The following is a 20,101-nucleotide window of genomic DNA, read 5'->3' on the forward strand; positions in this document are numbered from 1 at the left end:
ACGTAATTTCCGATGTAAGTCCCCCATGTGCACAAAACATGATTTAACAGAAAATTTAATCAATGTGGTTAATTTGCACCAAAGTTCAACTTTAGATGGTAAATTGCCAAATTTTTGTATTGGGTGGTAAATGTACACACCCCTAATTGAAAGTCAAAAATAATAATAATGCATTTGTTGAGTTTTAAAGTATAATTAGGATGAAGTTAGCTTCAGTCAACTCTCCCTCAAGAGTAACCACACTAGAGTGTTTGAAGGTATGTGTTGGATCTCACTTTAAGTGTCCAAGTGTAAGGGTAGGATTTCAGTCGTCAATTCCTGCAAGAGAATAAGGAAATGTCACGGAAAAGTGGTGGAGGAGGAACCACCAACCACCCTCTGATACCTAAGTGGTAAGAAAAGTATTGTACTTAGAATGAAGGAAGTTCAGATTACCTTTTAAATGGAGAAGTACGTCTGTTTTATAGTTAAGGAGATGGTTTCTATTCTTATGTTGTTTCGACGAGGGATTGAAGGTTCGTTTGTGAAGTGTAACCTTCTCGGTGGTTGGTCAATTGTGGCTGATATATGTCTCTCCTTTTTGGGAAGCAAGAGCTAGTGCAATATTCATGGGATGATTGGTCCTTTTAGGAAAACTTGATTGACATACTAATAGAGGTATGAAATGGTAAGAATATCAAATTTTAGGTATCAAAATTGACACGATAAAAACTTCATGTAGGAAATTCTGAATTTAGTGAAACTTGCGTGTAGTAAAGTGAAATTTACCCTTAAAAATAATAATAAATTGAACTGGTCTACTTTGGTTTGGTCCAATTTTCTGAGGTGTAAAATCGAATTGGAACTGGTTTGAACCTTCTGGTTTGGTTTTCGCCTTTCTTTGTCAACTCAGTTTTCAACGATTTTTTTCAATCCGGTGTGGCTCGGTTTTCTGTTCTTGATGCCCACCCCTACTTAGTCTATCCGTAAAAAATTTCGTTAACTAATGAAGAAGCAATTACTACACCCATAAATTATTGAAAAATAACAAAATCATTTTTTTAAATTATAGAACTTTGAGAAATTGTAAATAAAAAATACAAATAAAGGAAAAAACAGTACAAGTGTTTAAAATGATTAAAAAGTACATGAAAATAAAATAAAATTATAAAAATATTAAAGAGAACCCAACCCGCCGGCCTACCCCATGTTCCCCCTGTTCCGTCGTTAGGCCCCCTTCCCTGCCCACCCAATAGTACGCAGCCATGCCATCACCTCTGTATGCGCCAATCACTACCTAACCCTTTAGCCCTCCGCCACACTTGTGTATTAACTTCGATTTTGTCCCTAAGGTTTCGAGCCATTTCTGTTTGCCATTAATTTCAGAAAATTTCTTTACACCAAGACATAGATCTCGTCTCCACCACGAGCACATAGAGGTACTCATGGAGGTAATAGATTTTTTCTGATTTTTGTAGATGATTTTTCAAGAATGACATGGATATATTTCTTGAGGCAAAAATTAGAGGTATTCTTTATTTTAAAGAAGTTTAAGGTGGTGGTGGAGAATCAAAGAGGTTTGAAAATTAAAACTATAAGAAGTGATGGAGATGGTGAGTACACTTCAAATGAGTTTGGAAAGTTTTGTGAGGATACAAGACTTGAGGGACAACTCACTACATCTTATACTCCACGACAAAATGGAGTAGCTGAGAGGAAGCACATGACTATTGTTCAAATGGCAAAATCCATGTTACTTGAGAAGGGCCCTATGTGTTTTGGGGAGAAGTTTATACTGATGTGTATTTGACACCATTTGAAGCATACAGTGGCAAAAAATCTGTGAGTTATTTGAGGGTGTTTGGATCAATATGCTATGCTCATGTTCACAAAAAAATTTGGCACAAACTTGAAGAAAATAGCGAGAAGTGTATCTTTGTCGGGTGCAGTCATACAAAGGGTTATAGACTCTATGACTTGAAGAAAGAGAGTTATAATTCGAGGGATGTTATTTGTAATGAAGAAACATCTTCGAATTGGAAGAAAAATCTGTCTAATGCTTTCTTTTTTTGAGTACAAGTGATAGTCTAAACCACAGAATATGGGGGTTTCTCACACACACTACTATGACGTCATGGGGGTTCGAACTTGAGACAACTGGTTTGCAAGTCAAGGCCCTTTTTCACTGGTCGAGACCCCATTGGTATCTGTCAAAGGTTCCTCACTTCAATTTAATGATAGCATTGAAGTATACAAGAGAATGAAGAAGAAGTTGAACCTGAAGTTCCACCACAATCCCCCCAAGTAGCAAGTCCTTCAACACCACAATCACCAGGTTGTTCTAGTTCAACTCCAAGAAAGAAAATGAATCTCAGTGGTGTGTTTGTTAGTTGTTATTTGTCATTGAACCAAAAAGTTTTGGAGAAGCTATAAATGATGTAGTTTAGAAGAAAGCTACGGAGGAAGAAATTTCTGTGATTGAGAAGAAATCCATTTGGGAATTAATGGATAGACCTAGTGACAATAGGTGAGAAGAAATCCCTTTGGGAATTAGCGGATACCCCTGCAGCCCTCACTCCTATTCAGTGAAACCATCTAACTCTTCCACAACACATGCCTCTTTAGTCTCAACCAACAATCTACACCCGAAAGAGATAAAGGAAAAAACAAAAAACAAAAACAAAAGTTTGTAATATTAAGAAAAGAAATTCTACCAGTTCGACAAGGTTTTCTCAAGTCAAACTCACGCCCAGTTATTCAAGCTCAAACTTAGGTTCCCAGTTGCAAGCAATTATTCAAGCTAGAACAAATGATAATTTTAGCCTTATGCATCAGATCTATTAGCCCATGGCACAATCTGAGAGACTCATCAAGCCAAATCATGCCACAACATGAAAATTGAAAGAAAACATGAGATTTTGAAGAAAATCAAAAAGAAAAATAAGTATTAAAGACTAACCTGCGTTTTGGAAATGTCGGCATCTTCTTTGCCTCCATCCAAGTTCTCAACCACCATGTTAGAAACAACCACATGCTGTCCATCTGAAGCCATATTTATCAGAAATATAATTCTATGATTCTAGGGTGAAATGATGTTAAATTGTTCAAAGCATATACAGTGAGAGGCAAAATATTTGTATTTGTACAATTATAGATCGAGAGCCAAAATGGGTAACCAACAAGACAATTGTAGAATGAAAAGATGGTGCAAATTCATGGAACCTGTAGCCCTGTTCAGTGCATGCAATCAATCACCCTTCTAAATATATTTATAAACTATGTAGGGGTGTATTAAATTAGGATTTAAAACGATTTTGCACATTCTAGAAAACAAAATATCATGAAAATATACAAATGTTGCACTTATCACATTTTTATTCCACATTTCTATACCACATGATGTGACATGTCCATATTATATGTCACATCAATTAAATCAATGAAGTGTATTTTAATTAAGGCAATTAGAAAAATAATTACTAGAATAAATAAAAAAGAAAAGATAATATTAAATAATTTTAATTGATGTGGCTGTCCACCTCAGCTGCCACAGAAGATGGTATAAAGATGTGGTATACAAATGTGATAAGAGTAGCATTAATTTCTTAAAAGATAATAATTTCTTAAATTTCTTAAAAGAGTAGCATTAATTTTTTGTTTTTTGTTTATTTTTTCGATTCAGGCTTTAATTTCTTAAAAGATAATAATAATAAGGGCTTCTTAGATCTAAGTCCAAAACGATTAGTTGTCATTAGGTTTAGTCCACGCGTTTTTTGTTTTAGATGTAGGTCCTTTGACATTTATTACTTTTTTTTTTATGTCGATTTTATCCTTTGAGGTAAATAAGAAAAACACATTTAAAATCTAAATTTAATGCATTATTTTCTTGTAATTGAATTTCTTAATTTAAATTTTGAACTCTTTCCTTGATAATATTTACCTAATATATGGATAAAATACAATTTAATCAATGAAAAGTAAAGACCCACATATTATACAAATCAATCAGACAAGCACTCACATGAAATTATGTACTTGACATACAGGTAAATAGTGTTATTATTAGCAACGAAAAAAACTAAGTGATAAATAATGTTACCTATAAGTTAGGAACATAAATTAGAAGACTACCTATAAGTTAGATACAAAAATAGATAAATAAAAATTGTATGTTACCTATAAAAAAAAAATGTACATAAAATACTTTTATACATTGTCGAAAATATGAAAAAACACATATATACCTATGCAATAGGCAATAGAACAATATACCTACACCATAGAATTTCTACTATATATATATATATATATCCACAAGAGTATGAAATGTATCTCTACCATAGGGTGAACAAAAATAAAAATTGTTACCTATATCTCGGGTACTAAACAATGTGTTTGCAAATTGATCAGGTTTTTCCTTGAATGCTTCAAATGATCTGGTTTGTCCTTGCATGTTGAAGTAGTCAGGGATTTCTGTTTGCAAACTGATCTGGTTTTTCCTTGCATGCTTCAATTGGAAACTGTAGAATGCGTAGGTAGTTGTTTTAGAGGGAAATGTCGTTTTGGATCATTATTGATCCTTTTAGCTGCAAGTAGATCAAGTTCTCTCTCTCAACCTTTGTGTCTTACATTATAAATTTAGCAAATGAATGTCATCATCCATCACTACCACTCTTTGATCTGCTCTTGCGTGTGATGTATGTTTCCATGTTCATATAGAGGTACTAAAAGTTCCACAATCAAATGCTTTGGTTGACAATGTATAATAGTTTGTAACAACGTGATTTTTGGGATATGTTTGCGATTTTTTTCCTTTTCTATTTAATGACAAACGTTATAAATGGCTAATTATTATCACATAAATTACTATTAGACAAAGGTTATAAATAGCTAATTATTATCACATAAATTACTATTATCCGATTCAAATCATAAGGGGCGATATTGAAAAAAAAATGATTTAAAAAAAAAAAAAGATTACATCATAAAATATAAAAAAAGAAATGTAATTCTATGTGGCACAAGAGTCAAAGGACTTGTATCAAAGTCACTAAATCCGAGGATTAAACCCAACTTCTCAAAGGAAATTTGGATCTATATCAACTTTTCTATAATAATAATAATAATTCTTTGGTTCTGATGATGGGGAATGCTAGCGACCTTCTTTCTAACATCTTCCTTTGGACCTTCCCCCTTCTCCTTATGTCATGTGTCACTTTCCTTACACTTAAAATAATGTCATTAATGCATCACACAAACTAATTTTTGTTTTCCAAATTTACCCTTATTATAGGATAATGCTAGGGAGACCATCTTTTTGTACCATATTTATGTACCAACTTATGTGGCTGTTGAGTTGGCTATGCTACATCATTAAGTGAGTTTTTAATTTTTTTAATATTTTTTTAATATTTTTTTCACCTTTCACTTTACAGTCATTTAAATCATATTAAAAAAAAAAATTTTAAAAAAAAATCTCCATTCTCTTCTCCTACCTCTTACCCAGCTAACCCTCTCTCCCTCCTTAACCTCACCTTTCAGCCACCCCTCTCCAGTTGCCCATCCTTCCCTCAGCCATAATATTGTACATGAACCTACCCTCAACCATACACCAGGTTTCCCAAACATTGAAAAGTGAATCTCACCTACAGGTATAGGGTCGAAATCTTTTGAACAATCACAAGGACACAGAGGGCAGGAACCTTTCTCCTTCAAGCTCCAGTGCAGAGATGGACGTATATCCAACCAAACACACCTCCATTAAACAAAAACCAGCCTCACAGCAAAAAAAGACAAAACACAACTTCGGTTTGTTTGTTTCCAAATTTGCAGAAAGTCCAAGATCGTATCAAAAACCCATTTCAGGTCCGGGGTTACAAAACTCAGAATATCAATTAAACTCAAAACTTGACTGCACTTGAAAAAAAATTAATAATATCCAATCAAAAATGCCCATTTCAAGATCTGGGACCTGCAATGAGAATCTGACAAACTCAATGACTGGTGTATGGCTGAGGGAAGGATAGGCGACGGGAGAGGGGTGGCTGAAAGGTGGGGTTGAGTAGGGACGGAGGGTTGGCTGGGTAGGAGGTAGGAGAAGAGAGCAGATATTTGTTTTAAAATTTTAATGATTTTAATATGATTTAAATGAGTCTGTAAAGTGAAAGGTCAAAAAATAATAAAATATTAAAAACTCATTTAATGATGTGATATCGACAACTCAACAGCCACATCAGTTGATACACAAATATGGTACAAATAGGTGGTCTCTCTAGCATTACCCTATTAAATATATTGATTTTGAAAAACAAAAATTAGTTTGTGTGATGCATTAATGACATTATTTCAAGTGTAAAGAAAATGACACATGTCATAAGGAGAAGAGAGAATGTTAGATAAGGTTGCTATCATTTCCCTTTGATGATTTAGATGTTGGGTTTTGATTTGTACCCAATTGGGGCATAACTCGTTTGCTTCGAATATTAAATATATATTTTTGGGAGATTCACTATTATACCCAATATGGGGGCTCAAATTATAAAAATACCCTATATAAAATAGACTTTAGAAACACACCCAAAGCCCATTTACAACATAACAAAAAAGCTTTTAACTTCTTATAAATTACAAAACTGCCATTAATTTCTTAAAACAAGCCCAACCCTAAAATCTCATAAAAATACCCAAAGCACTCAATAGGGCATCAAAGTAATTTAATAATCAATATTAAATTCAATAAGGCTAGCTATCATTTTTTGGGTTTTTTTTTGGGTTTATTTATAGGAATTCAATTGTGTAGGGTTTATTTATAATATTAGTGCTAGAAATGGGTATATCACTAAATATCTCTATATTTTTTAGGTACTCTTTCAAATATTAAATAATATTTTTTTAAACTATCTATTTAGCATTAATCATTTCCTTTTTATTTGACATACTATATTTGTACGGTCAGTTTAGGTGAAGAAACAATTATGGGTTTGACTGAATTTTTTTGTTCTTTCCACAATGGTTCTTGAGGAAGGATATGGAAATTATGATGGTTTGGACAATTGAACTATATTGTAGGGTAGTTAGAGGATGTGTTTTCTTAACTTAAAATATATGCCAACATCTCATCTCCGAGGTAGCAAACCGATTGAAACGATTAGGGATAACACATCTTAGAATATAGTTATCCAACTCACATCCATGTTCATAAAATCTACTCAAACCAAGTAGAAATAACTACAAGTACATCAAATACTAGTCGGTTTGGTTTGCAAAAAGGAGTACACTTCCATATCTAATAATATCAACAGTAACTAGTGCTAAACGGTTCTCACAAACTACGGAAAGAAGAAATTTATCTAAAGAAATGGAACATATTGAGCCACTTCCTCGGATTGCGATTCTTCCAGAAGATTACAGATTCTTCCAGCAGATTACAGATTCTTTTGCCTTCATCTCGCTCACTGCACTGCACTTGCCACTCGAGAACAATAAAGAGATTTCCCATTTTTGTTGCAACACTAATTTTCGAGAACGGAGGCCCAATGGTTACATGCTCCAAGGGTCTTGAATGGTTCGAGCCGCGGGCCTTCTCCGTAGCCCCAGCCCCGGCTCCGGGTTGGAGGGCCGAGGAGTGCGGAACCTCAGGGGTTGTCCCGGAGGCGTCGTGAAAACATACTCAGTTGTGGACCCATATGGATAGGAGTGGCGACAGATCGGACATTTTATCACATCCTTCAACTCCATGCTCTCGTTTTTTTCGTACTGTTTGTTGCAGACCCAGTGGAAGTAATGTGAGCATGAAGTCACTGATATGATTTGCTCGAAATCTACATCCTTCCAGCAGATTGGACACCTCCTATGTTCAGCAGCATAGAGGGAAAGCATTGTATTCATGGTTGGTTTGGTTTTCAAGAACGAAAGAAAAGACAGCTTCTTGATGGATTGATATGGAATGGGATAAAAAGGTGCATGAGGGTTTTACAAGTTTTTGTGAATTTTATATAGCTCTTAGTCTCACTCCCTCACTCTCAGAATTCAGAAATGAGCTGGGACAATGGGTTTTAGGTCAAATGCCCAATGTAGGCACGCAACTGTGAAAGCTATGGGTTTGTGAGAGAGAGAGAGAGAGAGAGAGAGAGAGAGAGAGAGAGAGAGAGAGGATAAAAAATGTGAGCTTTGAATTTGGTTGGTACTATGTATGTATGCATGCATGTATTGTAATTTTGTATATGTATGTATGTATGTAAAATGGGTTATAGGTCAAATGCCCAATGTAGGCTCGCAACTGTGAAAGCTATGGGTTTGCGAGAGAGAGAGGATGAAAAATGTGAGCTTTGAATTTGGTTGGTACTATGTATGTATGCATGTATGTATTGTAATTTTGTATATGTACGTATGTATGTAAAGATGGTACCTTGATTAGAAGGAGCAGGAGGGAAGGCAGAGACAGGGACGCTCTCAAAGCTAGCATTGAGCTTTTTGTCAAACAAAGACTCGCCAACACTTTTCAGTTGGACTTAGCTGTGGCTCTTGCACGTCCCACGAATCCTCTACTTGCATCCCAAGCTTTGCCGGAAGGAAGATGCCACTTGATTTCTCTCTCTCTCTCTCTCTTTTCTTCTTTCTTTTCTCTTTTGTGTGTTATGATTTTGTTTTTTCCTCCTCTTTCCGTTTTATAGATGTCAATTATGACAAACTCTAGTCATTGCAGCATCTACGTATTTTCTGATTTTCCTGCGTTCCTGGAGCTCCACAGGCTCCAAAATAACCACACAAACAGCAAGAACACAAGGAGAGGATGAAAAACCATACCTGGATCGACAATTTTGGATGTTGGACTAGCCGAAAATGGCTTTGGAAAAGTTTGAAATCCTCAGTGCTTTTAGAGCTCGCCGCGGCTCAAGGAGGGGCTGGGCTCGTCGGAGATTGGCCCAGATGAGATCGTTGGCTCCTTACGGTCATTTCATTTTGGCGGTGGTGGGATCTCACCTCTCATTGGCTCATTGGCTCCTTGGATCATTTTCATTTTGTTAGTTATTCCATTAATTTTCTGTTAATACATATATATGTATTATTATTATTATTTTTTTATTTTCTGTAAAACGTGGGTACCGTGCAACACCCCAAAAACTATACTGAATCAATAATACAAATATTAACAGTAATATTTGTTATGATTAACTAGCCTCTCTGCATGTGTTTCTACGCGTGTGAGATGCTTTTTTTCCGACTTACAAAGTTTTGTAAATATTTTTCACAATTGTATTTATATAGATCTCTGTTTCAACAGTTTCATATTTTAATCGTGCGTGTGTGATAATCGTCGTCTTAAAAAATTTCCTTTATCGCCCGTATTTTTCTAGAAGTCCATCTTAGTAGTTTCTTTTATTCTTTTATAGTGTGTGTGAACTGTGGAATTGTCTGAGCTGAAAACACCTGTTTGGGAGGCCTTAAAAATCCCGAATCAACAACCTTGGCAAAACTAAGCCGTACAACAAAATAATTAATGTCCTTTTTTTTCATTAATTTGTTTATGGCTGTTTTTATGGTTTTTTTTTTTTTAATAAGTAAAAACTCATGGTTATGATCCAACTTATCAAGTTACCTTATTAAGTTCAACATCTGATTTATTCTATTTTTTAGATTCTCAAAATACCCCTATTTACAATTCAACATGTTATGTAGCGGTGTTTAATTTTTGGTTTCCCAATTTATTGTGGTGATTCCATCTATAATTTTTGTCTGCAATTAATTGTCCATTGTTTTACTAGTAAAAGGGCATTGTAGTAATCATGATGGTTTTCATTTCGATTCTTGAAAATTTAGTAATTAATGGGAATCAATGTCATTTTCATTACGATTATAGGCAATTAGTAAACATTTCTATGGAATACCTTGGAGATACTTTGATAAATACTCACTCAAACTCATGTTCACTCCGATTATAGATTAGTAAACATGTCATTAGTTCAAGCAACATTTACATTCTCCATGAAAAGTTCAAAGTTAATTTATATAACCCTTTGTCATGGCTGTATTATCGCCGTGAGAGACAACATGTCATGAGTTGATTGGGTCACTTGATGGGTCCGTATGAATATTCCGTATTAAACCTTGTTGGGCTTTCTGCCTTGTTAGGCTTCAAGCTCACATACTTATTCTACGTCTAGACAACATTAGGCATTGGCACAATGAAATGGAAGTCTAGTTCAAGAAGAAGCACAAGTTATTCAAGGTTTTCATTCTGTTTAATTCTTATAGTTTTTACTCTTCCTTGACTGGGATATACATTGCATTGCATTTTGTTGAAAATCTACGAATTTTTCACTCTACTTGACTAGTGCCTTCTCGGTAGTCAATGCGATAAAATTCTGTGCACATGATTTGGTTATATTTTGTTTTATTCTAACATGAATTCATGTGCAGTCATAAATAGAAAATAGGAAAATATGTGTCCAGATTGTAGCCACTTTCTCAAATTCAGGATGTTGGAGGATTGATTTCTTAGGGGGTAATTTTTGCTCCCACAAGTATTTTTCTAACAAATAGATTGATTAGATTCTTACAAGTAAATTCGTCATTCGATGCAATCATGTCAATTTTAAAGATTAGAAATCCAATATAATTCGTTAAATCATTGAAACAAATTAAAATTGAATTAATTTGGACGGATTGGATTGTGGGTCTTGCATACCCCTAGATATATACATATGAATTGGTTAAAAATCTTTAAATTCTAATTTTCTAATGCATTATTTACTTTTTTTATATTTATTTATTGAAATGCACTATTTACTTATGTGTGCGCATCAGGGAGAATCTTGGTCGTTGCACGAAAGAGAATCTTGGCCGTTGAACGAAAAGGAATCTTGTTTGTTGGTTTTGTATGGGCAAGGAGGGTTATCCTTCATTAAAACCTTATACAATTAGAAAAGACAGAAATCCAAATCCCTGCATAAAACTACAAAACCCACCCCCAAACAACCAAATATTTACGTCTTTGCCCTCTATTTAACAAACCCCAGTATGAATGAACATAAGGATATTTCTTCTTCTAAATCGGAAAAGTTGGGAGGACCATTTTGTCTCCTGGGACTTTGATTTTGATGGAAAAACGAAAAGCCGTCGCTTCTCTTGCAAATTCTTTGAACAATTTAGATTTGAATTCCAGATCCAATCCCAAGCCCCAAATCCCTCAAACTCAATCCTCCAGTACGTCCCAAGTTTGCATTTTTATTTCACCGCTTATTTCCCTCAAAACACATTATTTTTGTACTTACTTCTATATGCATGGCAGGAAGGCAGCTTGAAAGGACCAAGTCTCCTCCCAGCTTACAAAGCTTGTGTCTTGGAGTTGTCGGCAAACATTTGGAGGATATAATCCCAGACTTGTCAGAGATTGCAATCAACTTTCCTCCAGATGTTAAGGTTTTCTATCCTTATTCATAAAACCCACATCAATTTGTGTGTAAATTTGAGTTTTTTTTTTTTGGGGAAAAAATGTTCTTGGTTGCTTTATGGTTAATGGGTTTTTGTTTGGATGTAAAATAATTAACAATTTTTGGTCTTTCAAGAGTTTTCATTTGATGATGGTAGATGGCACTGGTGGCAATTGCTAGGAGGAGAAAGTTACTCGACGATGATGTTATTGTCTCTTTAGCTGATCATACCTGGAAAATTCTTGACCTTTCTGCATCAGATGTTTCGGATTTCGGCTTAGCAAAAGTGGCTGAGATATGTACATCACTTGGAGCTGTTGATATTAGGTATTGGAGTAAATAAGCTACTTTTTAAATACTAACCAACTATTAAGATGTTGACCTTATCTTTTATGATATGCAATCTGTGAACTATGTATGCTTTGTATAATTTTTAAGTTCATCATAACCTTGAGCTATAAATGTATATAATTTGTAAGCAAAATCCTAGGTATTATATGTGATATGTGAGGAAGATAGTTGCATGGGCATGTAATATGTGAGCAAAATCCTAGGAACATATGTAATATTAGTTAGCATTTGTTTTAATCGTTTAAGTAGGCATTAGCTAATACTTAAGGCATCAAAATGTCTTTTGGTTTTGAAACTCTGTAATTACACTGAGACATTTCTTCTGCAGCCGGTGTGACAAAATTACTACTTCTGGAGTTTCTGAACTTGTGCAACATTGCCTTTCATTGGAGACGTTGAGATGCGGGTAAGCACCCTCTCCATAGCATAATGAAATGTTTTAAATTTTCATTACAAGTTTCTATATATGCATCTCTTTGTCATGGTCCTGAGCTTTTTGAATAATCCAAAACATTCCATAACTATCGTAGAAGTCGGAAGACTTTGATTTTTTTTTTATTGAGTTTATGTGCATGTGACATGTGACATGTCTTATTGATGTATCAACACTTATATGAACTTGGAATTAGTTCCCTCTTTCTTTATTGCTTATAATGTGATGAGCTCACACTCAGTTTTCTAACTGCAAAGTAGACAAATGAAGAGTGATGTGTTTTTACCTTGGCACTGTAGAATGAATTAATAGCTATTTGATTAAATCAGATTTCTACCCTCTGTAGTCTAACTACAAGGCGCTCCCAGAATCTATCCCCCTATTTTTTTGGTAACCATCATATCAAACTCTCTCCACCAAGGAGGATTGTTGCAGACTAAGTTACTCAACCCTGATCATTCTTTACTTTATTTTTTGTTTGTTCTATCCCATGCTATTTTAGTGGCTCAAATACTGTGTTTGACTAGGAGTACAAATTTCATAACAGGCTATGAACCAAAGTTAATGTTGCAGAGGGAGCCCAAGGAGTGACCACACTGCACGCAGGTGCTTGGATATATTTAAACCGAAGTTGAATGATGTAGAGGGAGACTCCTGGGAAGAACTGAATACTGAAGAAATTGCTAATGGTGCACAATCATTGCGTTGGCTTGTGTGGGTATGTACTTAACATTTCCTATTATGATACTTTTCTTCATCAATGATTAAGTTCTTTGGTTTGATCTTTCTGACCACTATGGTTTGAGAAATTTGTGTCATCTCTTCACTTACAGTGTAGAAGCATGAATGTCTTGACTGCCTCTCTATTGTTAAACACATACATTCTTTGCATTAGCAAATAAGAACTTGTAATTAGACAGATTGGGTTCCCATGCCTGCTTACACCAATAGATGGAGACGATTTTGGTTCACTGTAACTTGTCCAAAAAGTGGGAAAAGATTAAAAAGAACATACATGCGTTGCATTACCAAATGAGAATTTGTAATGAGAGAAATCGTGATGCCATGCCTGATGCCACCAATAGACATAGACAATTTTGGTTCACTGTGTGAACTTGTCCCAAAAGTGGGAAAATATTAAAACCACAACATGGTTCAGTGTCTGAATACTGGATCACAGAACGTTTATATACACAGGGTAACATGTCAGCACTAGTAAGTATAGGGATGTCTTACAGAGTGTTATAACAATACATTTTCTGGCATGTAGAAATAGGAAGTGCACCTTTTTTTTTAATCTATTGCTTCATGCATGAATATGTGAACGACTTATGACTTTTTGATTGGTTGATTGGGATTGTTAAAAACTGGTTCCTTTATTAACCATTATTCTAAGCAGGAGAATCGTTTTCTAATTCTTTGTCTGGTCCTGGCTATTGATAATTTCATTAGTAATCTTGGTCTCTTTTTTTATTGCAGCCAAAGATTGATAAAAATTCATTGGAGGGATTTTCCTCTGAATGCCCTCGCATTATAGTAAATCCGAACCCATCACCCTTCGGATTCAGGGGAACCCAAGTTCCCAGGGAAGCATTGCCAGATATCCAGTTGGATGATTCTATTGTCAAGGATCTTGATCCCAAAACGTGGGCAGTGCGTGGTTTTACACTCAAGGCAATGCCCCCATCTCTTTCAAGCCACACGGAATTGTCAGTGGCTGAAAAGTTTAGACTTGCTTTTGAGGAAAGGGATAATCGGTTAGCTCCAAAGCGAGCTAAAAATGCAAGGCAACATCAGCGGCGTGCTGAGAGGGAGTGGGTGATGACGGATACAACAGCTAAGGCAGTAGCTTTAGCCTCACGAGCGAGCAGATCTCTACACAGTTGGAACTAGCATATTTTGTTTGTTTGCATTACCGCAAGAAATGTATCACGTTTTCTTCGCCTTATTTTCTCTTTTGATTGTACAGAAAATAATCTGTAACATATATTGGGTTTGATGGAGAAATGACAATTTTGCTGCCAAATTGTCTGATAAAGTTTTGGGAGAATGTTTTCAGAAAATGAAAATGAGGAAGCGAATTTGCATTTTCAAGATTGGAGAATGCGGTCTATTTGCTTAATTGGAAAACAGTTTCAGAAAATGAAAACAATGTAAATGTATCCGATAGTACAATTTGAAAATAACAAAAACAAAAATAGTAATTATGTAATCAATATGCGAGTTTCATACCATGAAAAGTAAATATATGTGAGTTATTTTTATTAATGCCTCCACCAAAAAGATGTAATTTTTTGAGAAAAGAAAAAAAGAATAATCTTTAAAAATAGAATAATGTATAAAATAAAATAAAATCTTTTAAAAACATTAAAATGAACTTAGAAAAAACAAAATTGGAACTCATCTCCCCAACCTTCTCTCTTTATTTTATTTCATTTGATCAAATACCCCATCTCTTTTAATTCTCTGCAAATCCCACCCCACCCCATTGCACGCATCACCAACGCAGTAACCCCATCAACCCACCTCTCCCAATCATCTTCTTCATCACAGCACAGTTAGCACCCAAACAAGATTTTGATGAGCTAATCTAACAGAAGACCCCCCAATTTCACCCAGCAAGGAAGACACACTAATTTCACCAGAAAAAAGAAAAATTGAAAGACCCATATGTATATAAACGATGCGAAAATCCAGTAATTTCACCGAAAAAAGAAAAATATATATATTAGAAGACCTAGTGTGGGAAATTGACGAGAGCTTGAGATAAATGGGATGCTGGAGGTAAATTGAAGAGCCGTCGTAGTGAGAGACGCAAAATCATTTTCCGCTTTTCCATTGAAAATACTGAAAACGTTATTTTCGTTTTGAGAAAACGCTGGCCACCGAACTCCTCCTCAGCCATTTTCATTTTGAGAAAACAGTAAACGTTTGAACTGGTCAGAGCAAGCAATCTATGGAAATCCTTAATCCTGCTTCTCCTGTACAAGTTTTGTGATCATATGATTATTATTCAATCTGAATATTGTTGAGATTAGTTTGTAGTGCGATGCCTGAATATTGTTCAGTCCCACAAGTGAGCGGAACTGTATCTATATGCAGCCAAACACAAGCATAAGCGTTTTGACGTAAAATAAGTCATGATATCAAACATAACGTACAAGGAATAAACAAATAAACAAATATAACGCTTCTGTTTCACATTGTCTCTGTAACTCCCGGTTGTTCAACATCAAATTCTGTTCAACCTCAAAATTTCTAAATAACCTTAAAAAAAATGCGTACTCTTTTGGTTCGTAATTTCCAGGAAAGCTTTATGAACAACCCTAGATAAACCAGTAAATATATCTGTACTCAAGTGTTCCATAGTTCTTTCGAAAAGCAGATCCCTCCTGTGTATAGCAGAAGACCTGTTGCATTCTTCAGACTAGGTGAGGAAGACCAAAACAAAAAGGATGATGAACAGGACCAGCAAAAATACTATCATCATACACTGGCCTTTTACACCAGCCTTCTTCATAACTGTAGCCACTTTTTTCTGCAGGAATTATAAAGGAACTTTTCATCTCTTCTGGGATCACTAATCTATATATTTCAGTCAATTAGCAAGCTGAAGAAAATAAAAGATAAACTCGTTTCCAGTGGACAGAATTTCTTGGTAGGACAATCTATTAAGTAAGCAGAGACTGACCTGAACAAAATCAAGACGATTTGATGTACTGTCCATTTCCATACCCAATTCATCTACAATCTTCTCCTGGAATACCAAAAGATTTACAATTTAGTAAAACAAAGTAGCAAGAGTGAGTGACCCAGAACTGCAGGGCAGAAAAAGCTAATTTGCAAGTAATAGATACGAGTTAAAGACTAATGCATCAAAATGCTAATTTGTTTGGGTTTTGCTCTTGCTCCCTTTCCTTTGTTAATATAAACTTTTTTTAGCCCCACCCCACCACCCAAAAAAAAAGAACTTGGAGAAAACACCTGAACTATTTGTTTTCCCATCATTGTACAGTAACTTACAAAATTCTTACCTGTGCAAGGAGCTCTTCATGAATGGTAAGCCCTACACCCCCAATTCTCTCCACACTTGCACTAAGTTCATCCAACTCCTCATCCTGTTGCCTACAAGCACAAATTGACAGACAAATAAAATCAAAAGAAACAAAGTTATACAGACAAGTGGAAGTGGCCAGAGGATTTGGGAAGAAGAAAACTATGTAAGTAGAGCAAACATTTTTCTCCAACCAGCCAAAGGCCGAGAATAAATGGCGCACATATAACTACACATTTATTGACAATGAAAGGTCTGTTATCAAACTACAAGCTCAGATGGTTTGACCCAAACAGAGTTTTCTTTTTAGAATTAAAAAGTGCTTCCATAAGTTCGACTATGAAATTTAAAAGATTTAACAACGCAGACTATATTTTGCAGCCTATATAAAATATGAACAAACACAGCTATGGCAATGAATCTTAGCAAATAATTCCCAGCAAGTAGAATAATAACTTCTTACTCGTGTATATGTTTGTCACTCAAATATGTATCAATTGGATGTGGATGTGTAAAAGAATCTTACTTTATGAGAAGCAACTGTCTATCTGATTCAGATGTTATGAAATCATCGTTATGTTGTGCAGCATACTGGTTGGATCTATCTGTCTCCTGAGAATTAGCCAGCCTCATTAATTCTCGGCGCATCCCATTCACACTAGTGCCAGTAGAATCCTTTCCAGCTTCCACTGCTTTTTTTACAGCACCCACCTGATAAACTATCTTACTAATTTAGGGAATGCACACAAAAGATAACCATATAATATGCTGTACAAATACATAACAGAATGGAAACCACACAAAGGCTCATTATGTAATTGAATATCCAAAAATCACAACAAAATGAAAACTATTGCAGGTTACAAAACCACACTCGACTGTCACAATGTAAAAGATGTAGGTAATCATCGTAAATCATCAAGGCAAGGTTTGTTATGACAACTTTACAGGATTACCAGATATAAGATCTTCAGTGGCACTAAAACATCTTAAAAGAAGACAGCTTAACAGACGATACTTCATACCTGAGCACGAGCAGTGCTCGTCCATCTCCTTCTTTTTTCAAGTTCCACTTCATCAATGCCATACCAAGTAGGATCTCTAGCTGCTACGGAAATTGCTTTGTCCAACTCATCCACCTTCCTATCAAGAAAGCATGCTTTCATTAGTTGCAAGCAGAAGTTGAAGCTTCGGGTTAGATGATAAGAGAAAAGATTGCACATAGTAAAACAAGAGAACTAGTTAAATTCACAGCTTCTCTCTGACACAGATACAAATTTTAGGATGGATGGATAAGGTAAAATAACAATTGGTGGATGGATGGATAGAGTAAAATAACAATTGGTTGGTCATACAGCCTCCTCTTCTTTCTATTGACTTTTTCTTTTCTTCTCTTTTTTCTTATGGAAATTCTGTTTAAATGAGTATTTGTGCTGTCCTGTAGATGATGTAACATGATCATTCTTTGGCTCAATCTATTTCTTTAATTGTCTTGAGGAATTACCTTGCTAACGAACCTAGTTTAAATGGTCTTAAGCTATCCTCTTTTCAAGAAAAAAGTGCTCTTTTCAAGAAATAAACCCACTTTTTTCTTTTTAAACTGATCTTAGTTGCTGCTAGAGCACCAGCCCATTAAAAAGCACAATTTTTTTAACCCAAACCAAGACCAGACCCATCAACCCATGCTCCTTAACCAGCTACATAAAAAAGAATTTAAAAAAGTGGTCAAAAAATTCAGTACTTTGGTATCAGCACACTAAGGTCAACCACAACTTATGACCACCTTGACCGGAATTCGCCCACTTTTTGGCTTGAAACTAGTCCTAGAATTACACTCTTGACATCCACATCAACTCCCAACCCTCCACAGGTCAAAATAACCAGTTTTTTTAACTGAGAAAGAGAATCAAACCATGAACCATGCCCATTAGAAAACTTGATTTTCTGATCACCAATCGACGAGGCACCACCTAGTGTCAAGATCTTTTTTTACCGCACAAAAGCCCATTGTTATTGATATGTTTTTGGAAATTCGACAAATATCCCTCAATTTTCAATTTGTTATATGGATATGTTATGGAAATTCGACAATTATCACTCAATTTTCAATTTCTTCCGGCCTTTTCTATTGTTTCATGCAGACATTAATCTGGTCAGCAAAAGTCCCATACTTCTGCAACACCTTCAGTGGAAATTAACTAACCCTCCCCAAAATTTTCATTTCTGGACACCAAAAATAGTGATTTTTCGCCAATATACCCAGTTTTGCATCAGTAATCTCTGACTATATTACCATGACAGATACCTACCATCTATTCTTTATCAAACAAAATCAAATAAAAAAGATAGGCGGATAAAATCAAATCAAATGTCGTAATATTGGCGCACCTGCCAGTCAATGCTTCCACAAGTAGCAATCAGTTCTTTTGTGAGGTGTAATTGCTCTCCAGTATCAGATGAAATGCGTTCCCATTGATGAAAAGAAGATTGCAACTTATCAATCTAATCAAGAAGGAAATATAATGGTCAGAATTCATTTCTGCTACTCCTAAATATAATGCCATCGAGACAAATTCCGCACAAATAATTGAATACCAAATTCAACTGTCAACGAAAAAGTGAAGGATGAGGATGGTAGTGTGTTGAGGCAAACGGGTTTGTGTGTGTGTGTGTGTGTGTGTGTGTGTGTGTGTATATAGAGAGAGAGAGAGAGAGAGAGGATGTGACAAGATTCAAAAGCCCAAAAATGATGGTAACAACTCCAAACAAAGTATGAAAGTCTACTAAAGGAATCGCATTGAACTGATAATATGTATTCAATAAAATATATAAACCACGTCTCATTCCGAAAGCTTCAAAGTGAATTTGACAACTTACAGATTCTTGAATCTCCTCTTTGACAACATAGAATGGATCTTGAGCTGAGGGCATTGTGAACCTCACGAAACTAATCTATCCTATCAGCATCCAAAAGAAAAAGAAAAAGAAAGGGGAAAAACTTCCATTAGAAAAACCATATAACTTATATAGACACACACGCATATATAATATATATATATATATATATATACAAGAAATTCAATCCCATTGGAATATTCACTAAGAAAAACAACTGAAACAAACATTTCACAAAAAGGGTTTGCGGGCCTTAGCTCCACTCCATTTGATTAGAGTGAAATGGAATATGATTTCCAAATACCCAAATCTGTGATTCCTATTCAACATATTATACCATGCAATTGCCAGCTTGATATGATTTGAGAACTGATTAAATCACCGAATTCAAATCACCACTTTGGATCATTAACGAAACGGACCAAAATTCCAATTTGTATCACCAAATAAGTTAATAACCAGACTCATCAATACCATAACCACCACGTTATTCAAATCTAAATACACCGAAATTCAGATTTGAAAACAATACATGAATTTATGTAATAGGTTCGGAAAAAAAGAAAAAAGAAAAAAACAGAAAGATGAATTGAGAAAGGTGAGATAAGGGCTATACCTGTACGGACTGAACCGAGAGACCTGATCTGTGAGATCCTCGTCTGGACTTAATGTCCGGAAGCAGACGATGAAGCTTTGCGAAGACGAAGTCAGAGAGAATCGTGTGGGCTTCAGTTATGGGGCATGGCTATATTTTAATTTTGAAGTTTGGACCCATACACCCGCTTGCCCAGGCCGAAGAAACAATCAAGCCCATTTTAATGGCCGAACATTCAAGTGCAGTCCAATTTATTTGCTTCTTGCCAATATTCGTGGCTTATTATCACAAAACGTCCCTAAGGTTTACGAAACTATCAGATTGTATTCTTAATTTTTTTTTTGTCATTCATAGTCCTCAAG

The 20,101-nt window shown here is 35.3% G+C and overlaps 2 protein-coding genes across 4 annotated transcripts; one reads left to right on the forward strand and one right to left on the reverse strand.

The window, feature by feature from the left end:
• Positions 1-10,986: 10,986 nt before the first annotated feature.
• LOC117623788 lies at positions 10,987-14,282 on the forward strand. Its single transcript, XM_034354766.1, has 6 exons — positions 10,987-11,184; positions 11,270-11,400; positions 11,569-11,738; positions 12,091-12,168; positions 12,769-12,913; positions 13,675-14,282. Exons 1-6 carry the CDS (start codon positions 11,079-11,081, stop codon positions 14,086-14,088), a joined length of 1,044 nt encoding a protein of 347 aa, XP_034210657.1. The 5' UTR covers positions 10,987-11,078; the 3' UTR covers positions 14,089-14,282.
• A 1,057-nt stretch (positions 14,283-15,339) lies between these two features.
• On the reverse strand, positions 15,340-19,893 carry LOC117626435 (syntaxin-61). Of its 3 annotated transcripts, none has more exons than XM_034358128.1 (8): positions 19,761-19,892; positions 19,127-19,206; positions 18,638-18,751; positions 17,275-17,388; positions 16,776-16,960; positions 16,230-16,320; positions 15,887-15,952; positions 15,340-15,780 (listed from the first exon to the last, which is right to left on the reverse strand). In XM_034358128.1, exons 2-8 carry the CDS (start codon positions 19,178-19,180, stop codon positions 15,712-15,714), a joined length of 693 nt encoding a protein of 230 aa, XP_034214019.1. In that variant the 5' UTR covers positions 19,181-19,206; positions 19,761-19,892; the 3' UTR covers positions 15,340-15,711. The 3 variants fall into 3 exon arrangements, with proteins under 3 accessions (XP_034214019.1, XP_034214017.1, XP_034214018.1); XM_034358126.1 differs by having other exon boundaries at positions 15,340-15,733; positions 19,761-19,889; XM_034358127.1 differs by having other exon boundaries at positions 15,363-15,733; positions 19,127-19,201; positions 19,761-19,893.
• Between the last annotated feature and the right edge of the window lie 208 nt (positions 19,894-20,101).

The sequence above is a fragment of the Prunus dulcis genome, chromosome 4 (genome assembly GCF_902201215.1).
Source record: "Prunus dulcis chromosome 4, ALMONDv2, whole genome shotgun sequence".
In the NCBI taxonomy this organism is placed as follows: domain Eukaryota; kingdom Viridiplantae; phylum Streptophyta; class Magnoliopsida; order Rosales; family Rosaceae; genus Prunus; species Prunus dulcis.